Here is a 23,895-nt window from a genome sequence, read left to right on the forward strand (position 1 = left end):
TTCATTAGGTATGCTGATTAAATCTTCTTATGCAAATTAAATGGCATAATTTATAAATAGGTGTCTCCTCATTCATATCATATCAATACAGTCATTATTTGATTTATATATAACACAAAGAGATATGTTCCATATGAAATATTATTCTCAATATCACAAAATTTACATGTATTTTCATGTCCAACACTTCAACTTTTATATTTGCATGCATGACGCTCAGATCTTATATAAAAAATTCATGTATCACTGACTTCTTAAAAGTGAAATATACATTTTCATGCACAGACCTATGACACCAAAATATTATATATGAAAATATCAAACTTTTAGGTGTTTGATATATAATGGTCTGTTTGGGGCAGCTTATTTGGTGCGGTGGCGTTTTGAAAACGCATCTGACCTGTTTGAGTAAACTGCGTTTTGACAACTTATGCGTTTTCAAAACACCAAAAATTGTGATTTCACACCCATCTAGGTGCGTCGACAACTTTCTGACAGCAGTCTGACTTTTCAAAAAAAATAAAAATTTATAATAGCCACCGCACCTAGCTTATCAACATATCATTTTTAATCAGCTTATCAACAAATTATTTAATAAGCTGCAGCTGCCCCAAACATACCCTAAATATACAAGAATTGTGTGGTATGCATGTAAATTTTCCAATATTTTTATGCTTTTTTGGGTTGGAAGCTAACATCCGGTATTGACTATGGGAGACCAAGGACATGGGGACTACATTGTGCATTCAAATGATTGAAAGGGGCTTGGGCTACACTAGAGGGGTCGGCAACAACAAAGTCTAAGTCCTAAGACAAGATTAGAAGAAATGTGAGAGATGCAAACAATATTGGAGACATTTGAACATATGAGCCAATTCTTATATATTTACATATTTAACATATAAAGTTTGCTTTTTTATATCTATACCACCCAAATATTTTATAGCACATGAAAAATACAAAATATATATTTTCATGTATGGGTAGGTTGTCAACTTGTCAAGCGTAAAAAATTGAAGTTTAGTGGTACAAATGTAAATACATGAGAATTGAGTGGTAAGCATGCAAATCTTCAAATTTTACATGCTCAGCTGAAAAAAAACAGATTTTTAAAGAAACCAAGAGGGCTTATGATGATGAACCGCCACACCACACTGCGGCGCTCGTCTACACTGGTGCTTTAATGCTCTCGTCTCCCAGAGTCGGCTTCCAAAACCTCCCGCATGTACTGTCGAGTGCATCCCTTTCACCTTTACCCAGGACCGCTAAGTCATTCTGCCAGCGAAAGCCATTGTTCATCTCAAGCTCTAAGGTGGAGGAGAGGGGCATCGAGTTCGAAACCGGCGACTCCTTCTTCCGCCACGAGAGCGCCGTCGGCCGCGATCTTAGCGTTCTCGCCGCCGCTCTCCAACGCCGCTCCATCGGCCGTGGCCTCCGTGTCATCGATGCCATGTGCGGCTGCGGCGTGCGCTCCCTGCGCTACCTCGTGCAAAGCGAGGCCGACTTCGTTTGGGCCAACGATGCCTTCGAGGGACATCGCGGCCTCATCGCTTCGAATCTCTCATCCGTGGTTCCTAGGGTTTCGGCGGAAGGGGGAAGAAGGTGGGTGGTTACTCATTATGATGCCAATCGGCTTCTCGCAGGGAGATATCTGCAGGGCGAGTACTTCGACCTTGTCGACGTCGACTCTTTCGGCAGCGATTCTTCGTTTATTAGATCAGCCATTGCTACGGTGAAGATCGGAGGGCTGTTGTATTGCACATCCACAGATGGGTTTTCTTCTGGCGGGCATCGTCCTCAGCAGTAAGAGAGTATTTTGATTCACCATTACGCCAGCCTTTTTTTTTGCTCTCTTTTCTTGGGCATTTACATTCTTTCCACCCTATTCTTATGTATTTACTAGTCTAACAGCTAAAGTTTATTGCTTTTACATTTATGCCACCCAAATCTTTCTTATCACATAAAAAATATCATTTTTCACCCATAGGTAAGGTGTCATGAATTGTAAAAATTGAAGTTTAGGTGCTAGATTTGTAAATACATAGGATTGAGTGGTATGTATATAAATCTTCCTTCTTTAATATTTTACATGGTAGTAATATTGTTCTGTTCGTTGATGATTGGCTGCGATTAACACTGTTAGCTTTCATGGATGGCAGACAACTTGCTATGGCGCTGCGTTGATCATTGAGCATTATAAATGAAAATGGGGATTTACAAACATATTACAAATCTCCTTACTAAAAAATTCCCCTTTCAAGTCTTTTATGGTATGCATCATAGAAAACTTATAAACCTCATATCATCACCCAAGCATGCATCATGTTTTCAATTTATTGCATCTTTACTATGTATTTTCATGAAATTCGTGTTTATGTAAGAAACAGGAATTTAGAAAAGGGATTATGTACTTGTTAGATTTAGAAAATAGTTTTTCTACCACCATATACATTTTAAAAACTCACGCAAGACCTTTCTGTCCTTTGAAATTTATAACTTAATATTATCATATGCTTAATTGTGAAGATGTGATAACATATTAAGAAGCCGTTGAGCTTCTTATGGCCTTTTTAACTTTTACTAATATGTTATTGTTATTGTTCTTTCTTTTGCCATTACAATACAATCCGGCATTATGAAATAGTCCTTTACTTTGAAATCACTACAGGTTATTTTTAAGTACACATTTTATTCATTAGACAAAGCAGCCTCCTACTAAAGACTCTTGGATGAAACACGAAGAATTGATGAAGGTTGCATCATATTTATTGAACAGTATCAGAATTTTGACTCTTAGAAGAAAAATTATTTTTGTCCCATAATTGATGCAATACATGGACCCATATCAAGTTGGACCAAATCTAGTTTCATGATTAGACCAAATGAAAATTGAACTTATATCAAGTTGATTATTGAATTTAAATACATATTTTTTTTAAAATGCTTATTTTTATGTAAATTAGGTAAAAATATTCCTTTGATATATTGTTTTAAATGTTAATTTGATGATATGATTAGCTTTGATTCTAAGTTTTAAACTATATCTCTATAAATAGGGATTAATAAGATGCTATTTTTCATGATGATGAATTGGATTAGATAATTTTGCTGAATCCTTATTTTCTCTCTCTAACTGATAGACCTCTCATTGGAATTCTCATTGTCTTTCTGTCTTCATGATCTCTTATATGTCATTTCTTTCTCTCCTTCTAACTGGAACCACAAAATTTCTTCTTGGGAGCTATACCAAAATGAAATTGAAGAGAAAGAAATCGAAAAGATAAATAAGAAAGATGTACATTTATAGGTTCTCAGCATTATCTTTCAATCACAGTAGGATTATATCAAAAGTCAAAATTACATTTGAGTGATATTTAAATAGTTATAAAGATGCTTAAAAGCTATATTGGATATGAGGTGCATGTATATGTTGTTTGTAGATGATATGATTTTATCAAGGTTCTTTTGTTTTTTTTGGAAGCTAGAAGTAGATGACAAGAGACTTCTGATTAATAAAACAAAGATTGAATTTATAATATGCAATTAAATTGTCATAAATTTGATAATTATCAATCATTATTGTTAAAAGATTATAGGTTTTTTCTTCCTATCATCTTTAGTTTACTAACTTGAGAATGAAGATATGCATGATGACATAACTCGTATATTTAAGTTTTACTTGTTAAATGAAGATACTCCTATTAACTATTATTTAATATTAGAATATCATGATGATTTATATAATGAATTTAGTAGAACTATAATTAGATTGGTATTGTATATGAATCTGAGTTTGAGCACCGAAGGAGTTACTATTAGTTAACTAGAGTTTGAAACATATGAATAGCTTAATACAAATATGGGGCTAGAAATTAATGTATTTTTTTTCCTGCAACCATGGTTATTGGCAATGACTCTGTAGAGTATATTCGACAAGCTTAATTAATCTGAAAACTGTTACAAAAAATAAATTGTATACAATGAAATTGCTGGATATTTTCTCAAATATACCATGAAATTTTGATTTATATGTTTTTTATCTTCTTTCACTCCTATTGGGTTAGGGGCATTTACATACATTCCACCAAATTTCTATGCATTTACATATCTTATTCCTAAACTTTACTTTTTCATATCATATCAGAAATATTACCACTGTAACTTTTATAAAGTGAAATAGACCTTCTCAGGTAAGGTGGCATATATGTAAAAATTGAAGTTTTGGTGTTAGATATGTAAATACATAGAAATTAAATTGTATGTATGTAAATCTTCCTATTGATAATTGCTTGATGTCTGTATCTAGCTGTTTTGTATTAACCAAAGACCCTCTTGTATCTACTTTCTAGTTCGTTATCTTCATATGGAGCATATGTTCGCCCTATGCCATATTCGAATGAAGTCGGTTTACGAATGCTTATAGGTGGTGCATCACGTGAAGCAGCTGCTTTAGGCTTTCTTGTTTCGCCGCTTTTCTCTTGCTACTCTTATCATGGTCCTGTATTCAGAGTAATGCTGCAAGTTTTCCGCGGTAATCTCAATGAAAGCAGGTTGAATTTTTTAGTTTTACTTTATCTTGTTTGTGTTCATTAATGTTCATTATTATATTTTTAAGTAAGATTTACATACATTACTTAATTCTTATATATTTAGATATCTAACACCAAAACTTCAATTTTTACAAACATGCAACCTTACCTATGCATGAAAATGTGTTTTTCACTTTTTAGAAGTTCAAATAATGGTATTTTTGATGTGATATGAAAAATTTGGGTGAGGTAAATGTAAAAAGTACAGTTTAGGTGTTGGATATGTAAATACATAAAAATTGGGTGATATGTATACCATTGCCACTGTATTTTAACTTCTGTGTTTGTTCATGGAAGTAACTATGGCTTCATAAGCTACTGCAATCAATGTGGACATTCTCAGACTTATCAGTGGGGTGAACTCGGGCAGATTAGTTGCCCATGCAGAAATGGAATGGTATGTTTGATTCATGTGACAAAATTCTTAACTTGGTGGTGACTAGGGGTGTAAATGAGTCAACTTGAGCCTGGTTCAGGGCAAACTTGAGCTCGGTCTGCGGTAAAAAATGTGGCTTGAACTTGAAGCTCAAATGATGAGCTTGAGGTCAGCTACCTTAGTTCTTTTAGTGCTTGAGCTCAAGCTTGGCGCTCGATAAGCTCAACTCGCTGACTTGTTAGCCAGTTGAGTTCAAGAGCCCGCTTGGCTCACTTACACCCCTAGTGGTGATTCAGAAGTTTCACTATCATCTTAAGCACTCATCAATAATTGTTCCAGCAGTCAAGAGATGGTAGAATCTTAAATGCTTGTTTGTGATCACTTTTGTATTTTATTTTCTATTTTTTATTTTTATTATATTCTGTTTATATTCTGGTTTGAATTAAAATATGTTTGATTGTGATAGTTATTTTGAAAAGGAGTCAAGATATCTATTAGGTGTTTTGAATGTTTTTAAAAATAAAAAATAAAAACATATAAAAATTTTTCTAATCAAACATATTTTCAAACAAAAATAAAAATGAAACAAAAACAAAAAATAGAAGTGATTCCAAATAGGCCATAAGGTTTCGCTTGAAAAAAAAAAGAAAACGAAAGTGATGCCAAACAGGCCCTAAGGTTTCACATGATCATGAAATATATTTGTTTGATGATTCATTCATTTTTGTTCGATTAGTTCAACTTTTTTTTGTTTGGCATAGTTGAAAACAACACAAATTTACCAAAAGAACCCTAAGTGGTTGATACGAGTCAAATAATAGATATGCATGCAGAGCGAACAAAGTTCTAGGGTTTACAAACTCATCAACATTTTGCACACCATCTTTGAGATATATAACAACTTTTATTTATTGAGCCCATACTTAAATTAACTGCCCGTCCTAACCAAATAAAAAATGTATACTATTTACATGCCAAGCTCATGTCATAATCCCATTACAATTTAGGCATCTAAATGTGTGTTTAGATTTATAAATAATAATTATTAATGATATTTTTGATGTGATACTAAAAATATGGGTGCTATATAAATAAAATATTAATGTGTAGGTGTTCAATATTATATAACAAAATTTCTTGTTCTGTTTCTCCAAGTTGACATATTTGTGCTTAACATCATTGACTAATTATATGAGTATTGTCAAACCTCATTCATCATTTTAATAAATTCAAAATGGAAAAAAAATGCAAGATTTTATTTCACCAAAATTATGCCTCCTAGCCATAGAAATAATGTTCTTTTATTATTTCATAACTTTTTATATTTATGTTAACAAGCCTAAAGTCAGAAGGTTCAGAAACTAGATTTTACATATCCTACAGGAAATTGTATGGTTTACACTGCATTTGCAGGTTTCCCATTCGGTGGTTGTATCAGGCCCCTTATGGATTGGGCCTCTTCATAACACTGACTATGTTTGCAAAATGTTGGAATTAGCTAGAGAATGGGGTTGGGCATGCAATTTGAAAAAATGTTCCAGTTTGGAAAGCATCTTGACTCAAATGATTGCTGAAAGTGACCCTCAGTTGCCTCCTGGATACATTAAACTGGATGAGGTTTTTTTCTAATTTTCATCTGTAATTTGTTGCAGCATTTCTGTTCTTTTTTTTACATATTTCTCATGACTCTTTGTAGGGGTTCATTTTAGTTCTAGAGTCCATAAAACTTCTAAATTATTCCCCAAATTCTTTTAATTGGACTTATTTAGCAGTTTTATAGACATTGAGACTAAAACGGCCTTCATGTAAATAATCAGTGAACTATTTAGAGATTTTATTCTATTTCTAATTATTCATTCTTTGTAATCAGATAGCTAGTCGAGCACAAATTAATTCTCCTCCTGTTAGTGCAATTCTAAGTGCGTTGCAGAAGGTATGTACAAAGATTGTTTTTAACTGCTTGCATAGTTTTACAACAAGCATGATTAAGCTGGCGTTGATTCTTCTTTTGAGTTATTTCTTTGTCATAAACTTTTTGGAAGATTTACGTACATACTGCTTAGTTTCTATGCACTTACATATCTATCACCTATATTTCAATTTTTACATATGTGCTACCTTATGCATGGGAAGATGTATTTTACTGAGATCTCTCTATTTGGGATAGCTTTCTGCCTGCTTTGTCTTTCAGATCGTCACCACAGCTCGGTTTGGGGAACTGTTTCTTGCTGCTTTCTAGAAATTTCTGTGGTGGAAAATTGTTTTTCTTTTTTCAACTTGACCCGTTAATAGTTGTAAGAATGAGGACTTACTACAGGTAATGTTGCAACACACTTAAAAATGTGGCTGTAAAGCTATGGTGGAGAAAACAACTGCTAAGAAAATTGCGATGGGAATTATATATATATATATATACTACGCGGACTGATAATCAGGAGAACCTTGCAGCTCCCCACCTTCAGGAATTACCAGGGGTAGAGGCGGCGACTCTTACCTCACATACACTTGTCGACACAACTGTTGGCAATCTTTCTACTGCAGCACTGCCACCTCATGCGAATGAGCAACAATCTTTGGAGGAGAAATGACAGGTCTACACTTCCAGGAGGAAGAAAAAGAATGAAGTTCTACTTGAGCTAAGGAATCTAATGGATGATACTCTAGTTATTTCGGACAATGGTACACACCTCACCAATCTGTTAGCTGGTTCATTTCCGAGAACTAGAGGCAGAAGCAAAACTAAAGTGGGTCGACCTGGTTGATCTTTTATGTACCATCTACTTTTGGGTTTTTAATTTTCTTCTTTTTCTTTTTGTGTGTGTTGTATCGTATGGGTTGGGTGCCTATTTGGGTCCACTCATACAACCTATCTGTACCCATTTCTCTTTAATATAATTGCCCTTGGGCTTTTATATATATATATATATATCTAATCACGATTCGAGGGATCTCTCGTCATGACGCGCTCGTACGCTGGCGTGACGGCCGGCGGCCGTGGTGAAACAAGTAAGAGGCCTCGCTCTTACGCTAGCGTCACCGCCGATGGTGTTCCTAACTTCCCTTCTGCTTTCTACGATAATCTTAAGCTCGATTCCGTCTCTTCTTTTGTTCGACGTCCCGACCGAAAAGGGGGAAAACTTGCTCTCTTCCTCTCTGATGGTGAGAACGTCGAACTTGCTTCTTCTTGCCGACTCCATCTGGTAGGAAAGTTCATTTATGGGATCCCTAAGTTGGAATTTCTCTAAGTTGGAATTTCTTCGAAAGATTTCTTCGAAAGCACTTTGAGTTGATGAGGCTTACGGGAGAATGGAAATTGGCCCTCTGGATGGAAGACGCATTTTGATTCAACTAGCGAACGAAAAAGACTATACGCGCCTGTTTGCTAAGCGTATGGTTTGGTTCGAGAACTGTGGGATGAAGGTGTTAAAATAGTCAGCTAACTTCGATCCTAAAGCTGAGGCCCCTGTTATTCCAGTCTGGATTAAGTTACCTTTTTTGAAAGTCCATCTTTTCAATCATGAAGTTCTTTTCTCTTTAGCGGCTATGATCGGGAGACCTTTAAATTTGGACCCTCTATGGCCAGAGTTTTAATTGAAAGGGATGTCACTTTACCTCCTCCTGATGAGGTCTGGATTGGTTCGGAGCATATTTGTTACTGACAACATGTATTATTAGAACAACACCCTTCCTACTGTACACATTGTCAAATGTTTGGGCATGATCAGGAACATTGTTTCAAATTAAATCCTAATTTAAGGGAAGGGGATGGGAGGAATCAGCCGTAGCTGCCTATAGTTGCGGCTGGGGGGGGGGGGGGGGGGGGGCTAGGCTGTGGTTGAGGGTAGAATCGAACAGGTTTTATCTGGCTCTGTCCCTCCTGCTATTTCGAATACTGGGGGGGTTTCTGTCTCTACACCTATTATTATTTCGCATGCTGATATAAACCAGGAAACGACTTACTCTACTGGTATTGCCCCGATTGAGATTATAAGGCAGGATTTAAATGTTTTGGAGTTTCCTAATATATCTATTTCTTCCTCTCCCCCCCTTAATTCGAATGTTGATAATACTCGGGATATTATCTCTGCAAATGTTATGGCAACGGGTGAAGTTCATGGGCAGGATCTTGCGGTTCCAGATCCTCCTATTATTGTTGGAGGGCTCGTCCTTCCTCGGCATATCTTTCTGATGCCTTGAATATGGATAATGTTTCGCTTTATTCTAATCTCAATGATACTCACTCTAACACCCAGTTGGATGATATTTCAAAAATATTAAGGGATGAATGACATGTACAAAAATATCGTAGAAGGAAGAATAGAGTTCAAAAGGAGGTTCAAATTCATAGTAATGGGAATATTGGGATAGAGATGAATCAATATTTTTCAGATGGAGAAAATGGACGGACCCGACCACGGACCCGACCTAGTTCTTCTAGGAAGGGTAATATGTCTAATTATGTTTAATATTATTATCTGGAATATCAGGGGAGTTGCGGATCCTCAATCCCTTGGTAGACTTAAGCTTTTGTCAAGGATTCATAAGGTGGATATTTTTGCTATTTTGGAACTCTTGGCCGCCTCTCCGGATGATCAAATCTTGGGTAAATTCAAAAACTTCTCTTTTTTTGCTAATTGTTATAACAAAATCTGGTTGTTTTGGCGGAAGCATATTACAGTTGATGTCGTTACTGATGATAGACAGTTTGTACATACTTACTTCTCTATGGATGTTTTCTCTGGCTTTTTTACCTTTGTCTACGCTGGGACTTCTAATGCTGCTAGATTTGATCTCTGGTACAAGCTTTCTGTTATGGGTACTTCTATCAATCAAAATTGAATGGCTGGTGGATTTTAATATGGTGATGCATGAATCTGAGAAATTAGATGACCGGAGATTTGACTCCACCTTAACTAATAATTTCAATGAGACGCTGGCCTTAGCGGGAATCTCTGATTTGGGATTTAGTGGTTCTAAATTTACCTGGAAAAGGGGTAAGTTGTTTGAAAGACTTGATAGATGGCTTGCCAATCAACAGTGGATTACTTCTTATGGTTTCTCTCAATTTCAACACCTATCCAGAACCAGTTCAGATCATAGTCCTCTTTTCTTATCTTTCGATTATTTTAAAAAATCATCTACGTACCACTTTCGGTTCTTAAATGTCTGGCCTGGGCTAGACATGATGATTTTTTGAGATTAATTGCGGCAAATTGGAAATGTGAGGAGATGAGAAATGCTTGGCATATTCTTTGGAAATTACATAAGAATGTGGTTGCTGCTTTAAGGCCTTGGAATTGGGATGTTTTTGGTGATGTTCATGCCAGAGTTAAAAATGCCGAGCAAAGGGTGAGTACGCTTCAGGCTCTGGATGAGAACACCACTGATATCATCCAAGATTTACAGGATGCTAATAAAGAGTTGCTTGAGGCCTCTCTTTGGGAGGAGTTGCTGAAGGAGTTGCTACAACAAAAAGCGGGGGAGACCCATTTTTCTCAGGGTGATAGAAATACTAAATATTTTCATGCTTGCATTAAACTTGCATTAAACAAAGAAAAGCTAATAACACCATTGTGAGAATAAAAAACAATGAGGGGAACTGGATTACTGGGGATGAGGAAATTGTGGAGAATGCGGTTCTTTACTTTTCTAAACTTTATGAGTTCCATGAGACATCGAGCAATATTGACGGCTCTTTGTTTGATGATGTACGACATCACATGACGGGTATTGATCTTTGTGATATTCCTACGACTGAAAAAATATATTCCACCCTCCTTGAGATTAATTGTAATAAAGCTCCGGGGCCGGATGACTTTACCTCTGCTTTCTACATTAAATGCTGGAGTATTATTAAGGATAATGTTGTGGCGACTATACAAAATTTCTTTAAAGGGGAAACTCCTGGAAATTATTTCTCTGCAGCTACTATTGTTCTCATTTCTAAAAATACTCAAAAGAGCTCTTGGGATCATTTTAAACCAATATCTCTGACTTCTGTTATTTCTAAGTTGATTAGTAAGATTTTGGTCAGACGCCTACAACCTCATCTTCACAATTTAATATCTTTGAATTAGTCTGCTTTTATTCATGGGAGGAGGATCACTGATAATATTATGCTGGCTCAGGAACTCATCTTAGATATTGACAAAAAATGTAGAGGGGGCAACATGATTACTAAATTGGATATTCATAAGGCCTATGGTTCGATAAACTGAGAGTTTATTTTGAAGATTCTCCATGCTCGTGGTTTCTCTCAGGAGTTTTGCAAAGTTATAGCTTCTTGGATTTATTGTAATAAGTACAACATTCTCATTAATGGCCAATCTCGTGGCTTTTTTAGTGTGGGCCATGGGATCAAGCAGGGGGATCATTTATCCCCTACTATATTTATTTTAATTTTTGACTATCTATCCCGCCTTCTTAACAATATTTTCAGGCGTTACCCCAAGTTGCAATATGCTTATAAATCTAATATGATGGTCTCTCACTTAGCCTATGTTGACGACATGATCCTATTTTCTAATGCTAGCAAGAATACGCTGAAAGAGATTCACAATGTTATGATTGATTTTCAATATGTCTGACATTTTTTTTAGTGCTAGTAAATGCAACATATATTTGGGGAACATGATCAATCGCTCTAATGCCTCCTGGATCGCTAATTTTTTGGGTTTCTCCCTCTCTACTTTACCACTTAAATATTTGGGGGTTTTTCTTCTTAAAGCAGGAAGAGACGTATACATTTTGATGAGGTTGTGGAAAAGATTTGGAAAAGAATCATGGATTGGAAAAATAATTTCCTCTCCTTTGGGGGACGATTACTCTGCTTAGGAGTATTCTTCATTCGCTCCCTTTATATATTCTTCAAGTTCTCCAACCCAAAAAAAGCACTATATTGAATCTTGAAAGATGTTTCAATAAGTTTTTATGGGTAGGGAATCACTCTGGTAGAAGATGGTTGCCTTGGAAGGATGTTTGTAAACCCATAAGCGCTGGTGGTTTGAGTTTCAAATCTCTGCAACATATTACAGATATTAATGTTTTCAAGCAATGGTTTAATTTCAGGAAAAACGAGTCGTTATGGGCTAACTTCATGCATGGCAAGTACTGTCTCTTTTCTCATCCTGCTTTGATAAATTGTCGGTTAGGTAATTCCATGATGTGGAAGAGATTGCTTACGGTTAGAGATTGGGCGAAAAATTTCATCTATTGGGACGTGGGTAGAGGAAACCTCTCTTTCTGGCATGATTGTTGGTCCCTTGTTTTGATGAATATGAGAGATACGAGGTTTTCTAATCTCAAAGTATTGGATACTTGGGTTGAAGGTCATTGAAATATTCCTCTTCTTACTAGCATATTGGGGCTGGAGGGAGCTACATTCATTTCCACTATTCCTATTGATCCTCATTTTCATGATACTCCTAATTTGAAATTACCCATGACGAGCTCTATTACTAAATCTTTATATGCTTCTCATTTTCATTTTCAAAATACCCCTCGGGGAGAGGGGGTGTGGAGTTGGGCTTTAACCCTGTCGATGTCTTTCTTGGCCTGACGTATCTTTCATTCTATCATACCTTGTGATGATATTTTAAAGATGAAAGGTTTGAGAATTGCCTCCCAGTGTTGCTTGTGTCATATGGTAGAGGAGACTTTTGAACATATCTTCTTTTCGTGCCCCTTTTCCTTATTTATTTGGAGAAAGGTTGGTTTGTGGTTTGAAACTATAGTTACTCCTGAGCGGAATCTTTTTCTCATCACTTTGAGTTGCAATCCGGACCGTAAGAAGATTCACTTTTGGCAAATCTATCCTTATATCATTTGTTGGTTTATCTGGATGGCTCGAAATGATACTATTTATGAGGGTAAGGAAATTCACAATATGATGGTTTTCACTAACATCATTTCCTACATTAATAAATTATGGAGATTGGGGAATTCTAAAAAAGATTTCTTTTCGGGCATCAACTATTTTCTTGCCTTGGGGCATACGACTTTGGAGGTGAGTAGACTCCCTCATCCACCTATCTTGGTTAGATGACGTCCACCTCCTAGAGGGTGGATTAAATTTAACACAGATGGAAGTTGGAAAGTCTCTAGTGCTGGATGTGGGGGCATTGCTAGGAATCACGTTGGGAATTGTATACTCTTCTTCTCTTCTCCTTCTTATGTGGACTCCCCTATTGAGGCTGAGGACAGAGCTATTTTAACTACAACATTATTGACTCATTATCTCAGCTGGAAGTCTATTATTTTTGAATGTGACAATCATATCTTAATTGATATTTTATCTAATGTTGCTGACACCCCATGGGATATTCTTTATTATATAAGGAGGATTAAATGTTTAATTTCTAATATGAATGTTATATGAAGTTTTAATTACCGGGAGGGTAATCAACTCGCGAATTGGCTTGCTAATTTGGGAGGTTCTAGTCAAATTTGTAGGGTGGGATCTACTCCCCCCTTCTTTAAACACTCTGCTGGTTGGTGATAATATTGATGCTCCTTTTATTCGTTGAATTGTTTCTTCTTGAATCGTGTTGGGAGGCTGAGTGGCTTGGATCGGCCCATGATTTCTTTAGGCTGGATTTCTCTCTCTTTTACTTATTTTCGGGTACTTTGGAGGTTTGGTTTTTTGGGGAAATGACTATTCATACTTCTGATTATTGTGGTGTATGTTTTTTTATAATTGGCATGGAGGTTCAGGACTCCTTTGCCACTTCTGTTTTGTTCTATTTGGGAGGCCCAGGGCTACCTATTTGGGCTTGGTGTTGGTGGCTGCGGAGCTGGGGGTTATTTCTGGTTATGGGTTGGGGAGCTGTGTTTGGACTTTTGGCTTCTGGGAGGTACAATGCTTCGTATTACATTTTAAGCATGGAGGCCTAGGGCTCCTTTGCTTTATTTGTGATGATGGTTGGGAGGTATGTTATTAGAGATATAGTACTTGGGAGGTTCAGCAACGAGTCTGGTTTTAAAGGTAAGTTTGAAGATTGGAGGCTAGAAGTTATGCTCTATATTCACCTTGTTATTGTTAACGGGCAAGATTTCTTTTATTTGGAGGCCCATGGCTCCAAACTCTTGCTGCATTTCCATATTTTAGACTTTTTGAGTTGCAGGCTTTGGATTCTTTGGGTCCTGCTGCGGCTTCCTGCTTTCGTGATGTCGTTTGTTGGCATACAAATTTTACTATCTACGCATCTTTTGATATATATGTTCATAAAGGGTATACGTTACTTCTTTGGGTATACGTTTTGGTTTGATACATGTATATTTTAGTTACATTTCCCTTTCTTTCAGCTTTTTTTGTTTTTTCGGTGGAGTTTTATTGAGGAAAAAGGAACCCCTAGGACTTTATGTATTTTCTTTATTTTTAGCGGGATCCAGTTTTCCCACTGATTTCTTGTAACCACCTTTTTGATATTAACACGTAAGAAGTCATGAGTTGCTCTTTCTATTATTAGCAATTGCTTTCTCCGCCATAGCTTTACAGCCACATTTTTAAAAAATTGCAACCACCCCAAACAAACCCCAATCAACAAGATTTATAAGTTGGGAGCCAGTTTAGTTGATTTTGGGTGTTTAGAATGTTTCAATTAGATCTCTAATGAGCCCAAGATCGTTGAACAATTGTTTTAAGGGGTATTCACATGCATAAGAGTCATTTCCTACGAATTTACATAACTAACACCTAAAGTTTGCCTTTTATATTATACCACTCAAATCTTTCCTATCACATAAAAAAATACCGCCATTTTAACTATTAAAAGGTGAAACACACCTGTTTCATGGATAAGTAAGGTGGTATGTATGTGTAATTTGAAGTTTAGTTGTTAGATATGCAATCATATGGAATTGAGAGGTTTGCAAGTAAATCTTCCTTGTTTTATCTAAATTTAAAAGGCACACTTTTAGACTTATTGGTATTTGAGGTATAAAAGGTGTTGTAGTTGATGACAAGTACATGAAAGTATCGAAACTTCAAATTGTAAATGCTGAAATTTAAAATAATGCGAAATAATATTATTGATATGAAAATGAGCTATAAATAACTCTTACATGAATCCTAGAATATGAAAGATAAGAAAAAGTAAATAACAAGAAAAGAAAAATATAACACATAATATCTCCAATTAATCAATTCATAATAATTATTTGGAGATAAAATAAACAACATGAAACAAGATAGCCTAAAATAAGAAAGGAAATAAATCCAATTCATGAAAATAAATCTAAAATAAGAAAGGAAATAAAATTATCTTAGGAAATAAATCTAATCCTCATAATTTCTAATAGGAATAAATTATTTCCTAATATAACTTCTAATACTTCTCCTCAAGTTGAAATATGGTCGAAAATCATGTTCAACTTAGATTTGATAACGTCAAACAATTCAAGGAATATCCTTTGAAGTAAAACTTAAAGTTTTCATCATGTACTACAGTTGTCTGTAACTGCAGTTCCTGCAATGTCTATAGATGGAATTAAGATTTTTTAGGTAATATTGTAGTGAATTGTGTAGGGAAGTAGACAATTTGCAGGAAAAATAAACTTCTAGTTGACTGCGGTTGTCTTTGACTGCGGTTGTCTTTGACTGCAGTTCCTATAATATATGTAGGTAGACACAAAGCTTCTACAGGTAATGTTGTAAAGGAGTTTGTAGGGAAGTAGATAATCGGTAAGAAAAACTAACTTCTAGTGAACTGTTTTTATCTTGACTGCAGTTCTTGTAGTGCTTGTAAATAAACAAAAAACTCTTACATGTAATGTTGTTGGGGGGTTTGTAGAGAAATAGACAAACTCTAGAAAAAGCTGTAGAGCATGACCTACAGAAAGAAAAAAAAAAAAAATAAAAGCTTCAGAGGTAGGCTTTGCTGTAGGAAAAGCTCCAGAGGAGTGTCTGTTGCAGGAAAGATTTCGAAAGAGGGATTGATGTAGGAAAAACTTCCGGAGGAAAACCTAATGTAGTAAAAGGCTCAGGAGAAGCGCCCATTGAAGAAAGAATTCCGGTGGAGGAACTGTTACAGGAAAAACTCAGTAGGAGGGTTTGATACAGGAAAAAGGTCAAGAGTAGGACCTGCTGCAGGAAAGATTTCGGAGGAGGGCATAATGCAGGAAAGATTCCGGAGGAGGTCATAATGCAGGAAAAAGCTACAGAGGAGGGTTTGATGCAGGAAAAAGCTCTGGAGGGCTTGCTGTAGGAAGAATTCCGGTGGAGGGTCTGCTGCAAGAAAAGCTTCAGAGGAGAGCTTGATACAGGAAATACTTACGGAGGTAACATGATGTTGCGGGAAAAGCTCCGGAGGAGGGTCTGATACATGAAAGATTCCGGAGGGCCTGATGCAGGAAAGATTCCGGAGGAGGGCTTGATGCAGGAAAAGGTTCCAGAGGAGGACCTACTGTAGGAAGATGTCTGGTGGATGACCTGTTGCAGGAAAAGCTCCGGAGGAGGGCCTGCTGCAGGAAGAATTCTGGTTGAGGACTTGCTGTATGAAAAGCTTTGGAGGGTTTGATACAGGAAAAAGCTCCAGAGGAGGGCCTGTTGCGGGAAAAGCTCCAGATGAGAGTTTACTACATGAAAGATTCTGGAGGAGGGCTTGTGGCTATAAGTTTCATAAGAGTGTTGCGCCTGCGTTATACATTGAAAGAAAGAGCGAAACACACCATCATGTCTTAACATTTTTGCTGCAGAGGGCAGTGTTAGAAGGTCAATGAACACCAAGTTGGTAACTCTGCAAAATTCATCAGGGAAGGCTTCTCCATAACTGAAATAGTAATAAAGCTTCCCAGCCCATTGAAATCTTCCCTAGCCAACACAGCTCTTTGCTCATGAAAATCAAATGTATATACATTGCCAGAAGGTGCAACAACTCTTGCAAGAGAAGTAGTTTGAGAAACACTACCAGCCCTTTACTCCAAAACTACAAAACCTGGAATATCCTCATAAGAGGCCTTCTTCTTAGTTCTATAGTAAGATCAACAACTGAAACATCCACAGTTGGTATGCGAAAGGACATACCAATCAATTTCCCATTCAAAGCAGAACTTTCCCAACATCCTTGGCAACTCATGTGCTACTGAGAATGATATTGAAACTAGCAGCTTATCCCCCCTCCTGTCTTTGCTTGATGGACTATCAACAGTCTTCTGAGTTACAGTGATTGCGTGCACAATTGTCATCAAACCCTCAATTATGCCAAATCTGTCATTATTAACTTCCTTAGCACCACCCTTTAGCTGAGCAGCAACCTTGTCCTTGTCCGTAAAGACACCAGTGGACTCCACAATATATTCAACACCAACCGAACCCTATGGGATCTCCTTAGGATGAAGAATAAACATAATACAATGTTAAGAATGACTTAAGAATCTCTCTAGCAGTTACTGTACCCTCCCTCGGGGGGTGGGAGTCGATGAACTAGGCTCAAGAGTTGTGCCCACAGCAGGTGGGGGAGTAGGTGCGGGAGCAGGTGCCACATGAGGGGTGACAACAACAATTGCGGGAGGAGGTGGCGTAAGTGATGTATCAACAACCAATGGGGGAGGAGGTGCCACAGGAGGGGTATCAACAACATGTGGGGAGAAGGTGTCGGAGGAGGTGTAACAGTAGTGGAAGCATCTGTAAGAGTAGGCGACCTCCTCTTCCTGCTACGGTAGGTGGTCTCAAGCGTCTCCAGAACACAGGCTCTATGAGGTGGTTGACCACATGTAGCACATGTTGTGACCATCTATAAACAAAAGAATGACATTAAAAAGATTAGTACTAGTAGAAAAAATAATCATAAGCAGAAAGAAATAGTGCAGTAAAGATAAAACACAAGTAGCAGCTATGCCTAAAAAATGGAAAAACGAGAGCAAAGAGCCATGCTTTAAAATATTTAATCCACATCACAACAACATTATATCCAGTCATATCATATATCAAAGCTATTAAAAATATGAATACTGAAAAAGGAGATACCGTCACAAATCTAAATTATCAAAAGTTTACTTCTACACCCTGATCAATAAAGTTCAAAAATTTCATAAATTAAAAATACATAAAAACTCATAATCCTTCTACTCATCCTCCTCAACTACAATAGTCCCCGTTCGTTTGCCCCAATGATCTTCTATAATCTCCATTTGAGGTGCTCCACTCAAATCTCTGTCGGCCTTCACATAGATGGTGAACCTCCTCAGTTATAGCAGCGGCCTGCCTGACAAGCTCCGTAGTACTCGGGTTTGACGAGCTCGTGCCACCCATAGAAGCACGAGAGTTCTCGATCTTCTTCCTCGTCGTTTGTGTCCATAGCTCGAACTCAAACCGCGCATTGTTGGACTGACTACCACTATTACTGGCAGTGCTCGGGGTCTAGGAGGGCAACTGTCTCTCCCGGAGCTTCTCGTTCTCCTCCTACATAATAAATGTCAATTATTAATTGTTATTTTAAACATTAAGAGTCAAAATAAATATGGAAAAGTCAAATTTTTACTTACATTCACTCGCTGAGGTGACTGATTACCAGCACCATTTGCGGTCATCTGTAGCAAGACTAACAAAAAAAAAGTAGGAGCAGTATACACAAGTAAAAGGAGGAATGTGCAAAATCTATATAAGAAACAAATCATAACCATGTCTACAACAAAAGTAAAAAAACAGGACAAGTATGACAAACGTAGCAAAAACTAACAAAAAGTTCATGAATATATTCATTTCAAATTGTCTCTTTGTGTAAAGTCTCTCATCCACCTTAACATAAGTCTACTTTAACTTACTTTTATGCTTCTTTTATGGGCTAGCATTCTGCACAATAAAGCATTGCAAGCCTCACCGTCGTCTTATAAAATTTATGTTCAAGTCTAAGTGATAATTTTCTATATACAATAAGTCTTATGCATTCCTTCACTTCAATCATCCAACTTGAAGTGAAAATTAACCTAAAATCTACATTAACATAAGCATAGGGTAACCCATTAAGCCTAGGATTCTAACCTTTCAAGCTTGTCTTTTTCTCTCAACTCACTCGTCCAATTTACATTAACATAACATAATCCTAAAATGACAAGCGATAGTGTTAAAACTTAAATTAATCAAATGAGAGAACGAAGAATAGAAGGGGGGAAAACTCTCTTCATAATTTTTTCACTCTAGGTTCTCCAAGCTCACTCCATAATTTTTCCTAAACATCAATTTTAACATGCATACCACATAAAAATGGAAATAATAACGTGAATAGGCTTACCTTCTTCCATGCTTTCTGATAGAAGTGGAGCTTAAGGATGAGGGGAGTTTCGGTGATCTCTGTAAGCACGATCCAATCGTTCCCTCCCCAGCTAGCTCTAATGGCGACTGTATCGCGAAGGTTTGTTCGGGAAGGCGATGGTTTTGAGTGAAACCGTAAGGGAGAGGGGGAGGGTTTCGGGAAGAAGGGGAGGCAGAGAGACGAAGCGCGAAGAAATGAAATTTAGGCGGAAAGGATGAGTTATTTGGGTTTTTTGCGTCCGACAAATTTCGACACTAGCAAATATTGGACGCCAATACTAGCTCCTTCAATAGTGAAAATAAATCAAAAATAGGGAAAAAAATAAAATTATATTAGGAAATAAATATAATCCTCATAACTTCTAATAAGAATAAATTATTTTTTAATATAAATTCTAATAGTAAATAAGTACATCTTACAGGATGAGTTTGCACTTTCTCTTTTGTTTCTCTATAAATTGCAGGCCTGTTTATCATTTCTGATGGTTAAGCTCTTGATGCTTCTTGCAGCCACATTGTAACTTGCGAGAGTGTAAAAAATTACTAAAAGTTATCGTTTGCACTTTCTCTTTTGTTTCTCTATAAATTGCAGGCCTGCTTATCAGTTAAGCTCGTGATGCTTCTTGCAGCCACATTGTAACTTGCGAGAGTGTAAAAATTTACTAGAAGTTATCATAATATAGCCTTGCAAACAGAGTTAATTAGATAAAGTCTTTCATTTTAGTGCTTATGTTCTTTTTAATTTCAGGAGGGATATGCTGCGTGTAGGTCTCACATCAACCCCAATGCTATCAAGACAAATTGTCCAATGGCTAAGTGCATACTGATTGCCAGAGAACTGAGGGATGTCTCTGCCCCCATATTATAGATCCATCAAGCAACCATTGACAAACATAACAAAAGATGCATAAAAAAGTTAGCTTTTCATGTGGCGACGTGAATGATCGACATATGAAATTGTAAGTTTCTTACACTTGGAGCATAATTTAGTATGGTTGTAGTATATTATTTTGTATGATTGTGTTTTAGTTTTATTAATATAATATGATGAAATAAAGGATATAAAAGTTTTATCATGCAACCATGCAAAAGGGTGCTGTGCAAACTATCTAACTTTTAACCCACTTAAGAAAGCAAAATTCAAGTTTCAACCTCATCAATGCCATATCACTATGGAATTCCACAGTCAATCACCGGTTCGCCGTCAAAAAGCAGCTGTGGGATGTACTGGCTATCTCTGCAATGCCATAACACTTCTTGGTAACTTCAAATTGTTATCTCGACCATCCCACTTTTTTTTCATATAGCCATATTTGTCTCATTGAACCACACAATTTTGACTATAAATTCTAGTAGTTGGTTAGATGTACTGATTACAAAACATAATTTGGGGATCTTGTTTTGTTGCAGGCATTGCAGAAGAAAGCAGATGTGGGAATTCGTAGGGCTGGATTGTCTTTTGAGATGGAGGATAGAACTCTAATGTGTGGATGGTCAAGCCATTGATTCCATGTGGGGGAAGTAGTGACTGAGCTTAGTGCACTGACTGGGTAGAATCCTTGATCAACTAGTCCTTCGAGTATTGTTTTCTTGGTTGCTTGCTCCTGGATATGAATTTTGTAAGCATCAAAAGTAATGAAGCATTTGTTAGCTCTTGCCAATTAATGAACTGAAATGAGGTTGTGACATAGATGAGGTGCTCTGAGGAGGGTGGAGAGTGTGAGCTCAATGGTGGGAGTGGGGAGGATGCTATTGCCAATATGAGAGACCTCAGTTGATTGCCCATTTACTACTGTGATCTATTCTGTGCTCAGGTAGGGAATGGGTTGTTGGAGGTTTTCAAGATGTGGGATCAGGTGAGATGAAGCACCTGAATCCAGAACCCAGTTATATGCTGGCTAAGTGGTGTTGTCAATCATTTCATAGTGATGGGATGAGGTATTGAAGGCTGCTTTGTATTGTAAATTGGTTCTATGCCAGAAGTTTGTTGCGGAATACCATTGTTTGAGACATTTGACATGTAATGGGGGTCTTGTTTCTATTATTTGGGTAGGGGTTTACTTGTTTGGGGTTTAAGGTGTAGTTTTTGGTTTGGGGTTTAAGGTTTAATTTTTGCTATAGGGGCGGATTTGCTGGTGAGATCCTCGGCTCTTGCTGGTAATAAGGACTACATATGGGTTTTGTTTTGTCATTTCTATGGAGATATGAATTTCTTCACTGTGTAGTAGAGAGTACAAGTCGGTTTAGTTGTGTTTGAGTTATAATCTTAATTACCTAATAGTTGGGTGAGTATTTAGGATGTAGATGATGAAATTTTCGTTATCCAGGTGTGAACCTAATACTGTTATGTTGGAATTCAGAATTATGCAGAATAAAACGGAATTTTCATTGATATGAGAGGGGGTATAAATAATCTTTACATGAATGTTAGAATAGGAAAGATAATAAAAATGAAATAATATGAAAAGAGAGATATATCACCTAATATTTCCTGCATAAAATTAATATTCATATTAATTATTTGGAGATAAATGAAATAACATAAAATAGGAAAGCCGAAGATATGAAAGGAAATAACTCTTAATTCAAGGAAATAACTCATAATTTAAGGAAATAATTTATTCCTGCGATAGCTTCTCGCAGGAGTAAATTATTTCCCAATATAACTTCTAACACTCCCCTCAAGTTGAAACATAGCTGAAAATTATGTTCAACTTGGATTTTGGAAATATCAAATAATGGGCGAGGAAGATTTTGTGAAGTAGAACTTGAAGTCTTTATCCCGTACTTCGGTTATCATTGACTATAGTTCCTGCAGTGTCTGTAGGTAGGCATAAGGCTTCTACAGATAATGTTATAAGCAAGCTTATGGGGAAGTAGACACTCTGTAGTTGTCTTTGACTGCAGTTCCTGCAGTATTTTTAGGTAGGCGAAATGCTCTTATAGGTGATGTTGTAAGGGAATTTGCAGGAAAGTAGACAACCTGAATGAAAAAATGCCTTCTAGTTGACTGCGATTGTCGTTGACCGCAATTTTTGCAGTGTTTGTAGATAAAAGTCTCTTATAGGTAATGTTGCAGGGGAGTTTGCAGAGAAGCAGACAAGTTGCATAAAAAACTACAGGGTATGATCTGCAGAAAAAGGAAAATGTCCGGAGGTAGACCTTGCTAGATAAAAATCTCTGGAGGAGGGTCTTTTGCAAGAAATATTCCGGAGGACCTGATATAGGAGAAAGTTTCAAAGGAGGACTTGATGCAGGAAAAGACTCCGGAGGGTCTGCTACAGAAAGGTTCTAGAAGAGGGTTTGCTCCAGAGAAAAGCTTTGAAGGAGGGTTTGATGCAGAAAAACGTTCCAGAGGAGGACATGATAAAGGAACAAGTTTTAGAGGGTTTGGTGCATGAAAAATTTTCAGAGGGCCTGTCGCACGAAGAATTTTGGCGGAGGACCTACTGCAGGAAAAGTTCCGGAAGAGAGCCTGATACAGAAAAAAAACTCCAGAGGACGTCCTGATGCAAAAAAAAACTCCTGATCGTCCGGAACGAAGAAAAAATCATAATACCAAGACGAGCGTCCCTCCCTTTTTGCACGGAGGATGGCAAGAGGGGAGTTTGACGGTTCCGTAAGTAGGACTGGTGGCTTGTGTATGAAATTAGACTTTGATACCACGTTGAAATTGAAAGAAAAAATATATCTTCTAATATCTCAAATTAATTAATTCATATTAATTATTTGGAGATAATGAAAAAAATATAAAATAAAAAAGCCAAAATTAGGAAAGAAAATAACTCATAATCTAAGGAAATAAACATAAAATATGAAATGAAATAACTCATAATCTAAGTAAATAATTTATTCCTCGTAACTTCTTACATGAATAAATCACTTCCTTATATAACTTCTAACACATTATACTGTCCACCCGTAATTTCACCATTGATAAGTTTGTGACATGATGTTGGTACCCATGGGAATGTGAGCTCATCCTTTAATTAGATTATTCTGAATAGGTTAGACGACTGAAATCTTCTTTCCAACGCTGTCCAGATTACTAATGTCTTTTGCAGATGTAGCATATACAGTAGGATGGGAGTGAATATGGTGAAGAAAAGCATTGCTACCAGATTTTGGTGAATGAGATGCCAGAGTGCATGATATGGATTTGCTGTCTGGATGCCAGATCAATGAGGAGAAGCTTTGGAGGGCAAGTTATAGTGTCATATAGGAATGATTCCAATCCATTGGCGATGAAGAATTTAAGAATCCGGGCTTTCCAGGTAAGGTAATTTTCATTAATAAGCAAGGAGATTGGGATGATTTTATTATGGGAAATAAGAGACTTTAGTATGGTATATTGATTTCAGTCTTGTTGGCTTGTGTTTGATTGGATTGTTAGCTGATTTGGGCTGGCGATGATGAGGTGGGTGTTGAGTGAGAAAAACACCTAAATATTTGTCTTTATTACATATTTTTTCATATATTGCATGATTTTATCTGTTTTTGTCTAGGAAAGCTCCTAAGAAAAAATTCAGGAAGAATTTGTGCACCCCCTTTCTGTTTTTCTTCTTGAAGGGTACTTTTCTCCATGTCCCTTTTGGACATCCCTTTGCAAATTGCCTTTATATTTGAAGCAATAGAGGGATAGAAGGAAAGAAGTAATGATGGATAAATATACTTTTTAACAT

The 23,895-nt window shown here is 36.8% G+C and overlaps 1 protein-coding gene across 7 annotated transcripts; it reads left to right on the forward strand.

The window, feature by feature from the left end:
- The first annotated feature begins 1,131 nt into the window (after nt 1–1,131).
- On the forward strand, nt 1,132–23,592 carry LOC110033922 (tRNA (guanine(26)-N(2))-dimethyltransferase). 7 transcript variants are annotated; one of them, XM_020738096.1, is made up of 8 exons: nt 1,132–1,803; nt 4,350–4,550; nt 4,887–4,986; nt 6,379–6,582; nt 6,836–6,898; nt 19,962–20,172; nt 20,272–20,473; nt 20,624–21,527. In XM_020738096.1, the coding sequence occupies exons 1-6, from the start codon at nt 1,184–1,186 to the stop codon at nt 20,079–20,081; spliced, it is 1,308 nt and encodes a 435-aa protein (XP_020593755.1). In that variant the 5' UTR covers nt 1,132–1,183; the 3' UTR covers nt 20,082–20,172; nt 20,272–20,473; nt 20,624–21,527. The 7 variants fall into 7 exon arrangements, with proteins under 7 accessions (XP_020593755.1, XP_020593756.1, XP_020593754.1 ...); XM_020738097.1 differs by having other exon boundaries at nt 20,344–20,473; XM_020738095.1 differs by having other exon boundaries at nt 20,400–20,473; nt 20,624–21,526.
- Nucleotides 23,593–23,895: the final 303 nt, after the last annotated feature.

This window comes from Phalaenopsis equestris, unplaced genomic scaffold (genome assembly GCF_001263595.1).
Source record: "Phalaenopsis equestris unplaced genomic scaffold, ASM126359v1 Scaffold001309, whole genome shotgun sequence".
Classification (NCBI taxonomy): domain Eukaryota; kingdom Viridiplantae; phylum Streptophyta; class Magnoliopsida; order Asparagales; family Orchidaceae; genus Phalaenopsis; species Phalaenopsis equestris.

What these genes read in the sequence shown, in the direction of transcription:
- LOC110033922 (XM_020738099.1), top strand. Translation starts at nt 1,184, where the DNA reads ATGCTCTCGTCTCCCAGAGTCGGCTTCCAAAACCTCCCGCATGTACTG. An exon ending in GGCGGGCATCGTCCTCAGCA is followed by an intron (nt 1,804 to 4,349) that starts GTAAGAGAGTAT and finishes TCTACTTTCTAG; the next exon opens with TTCGTTATCTTCATATGGAG. An exon ending in GCCCATGCAGAAATGGAATG is followed by an intron (nt 4,987 to 6,378) that starts GTATGTTTGATT and finishes CTGCATTTGCAG; the next exon opens with GTTTCCCATTCGGTGGTTGT.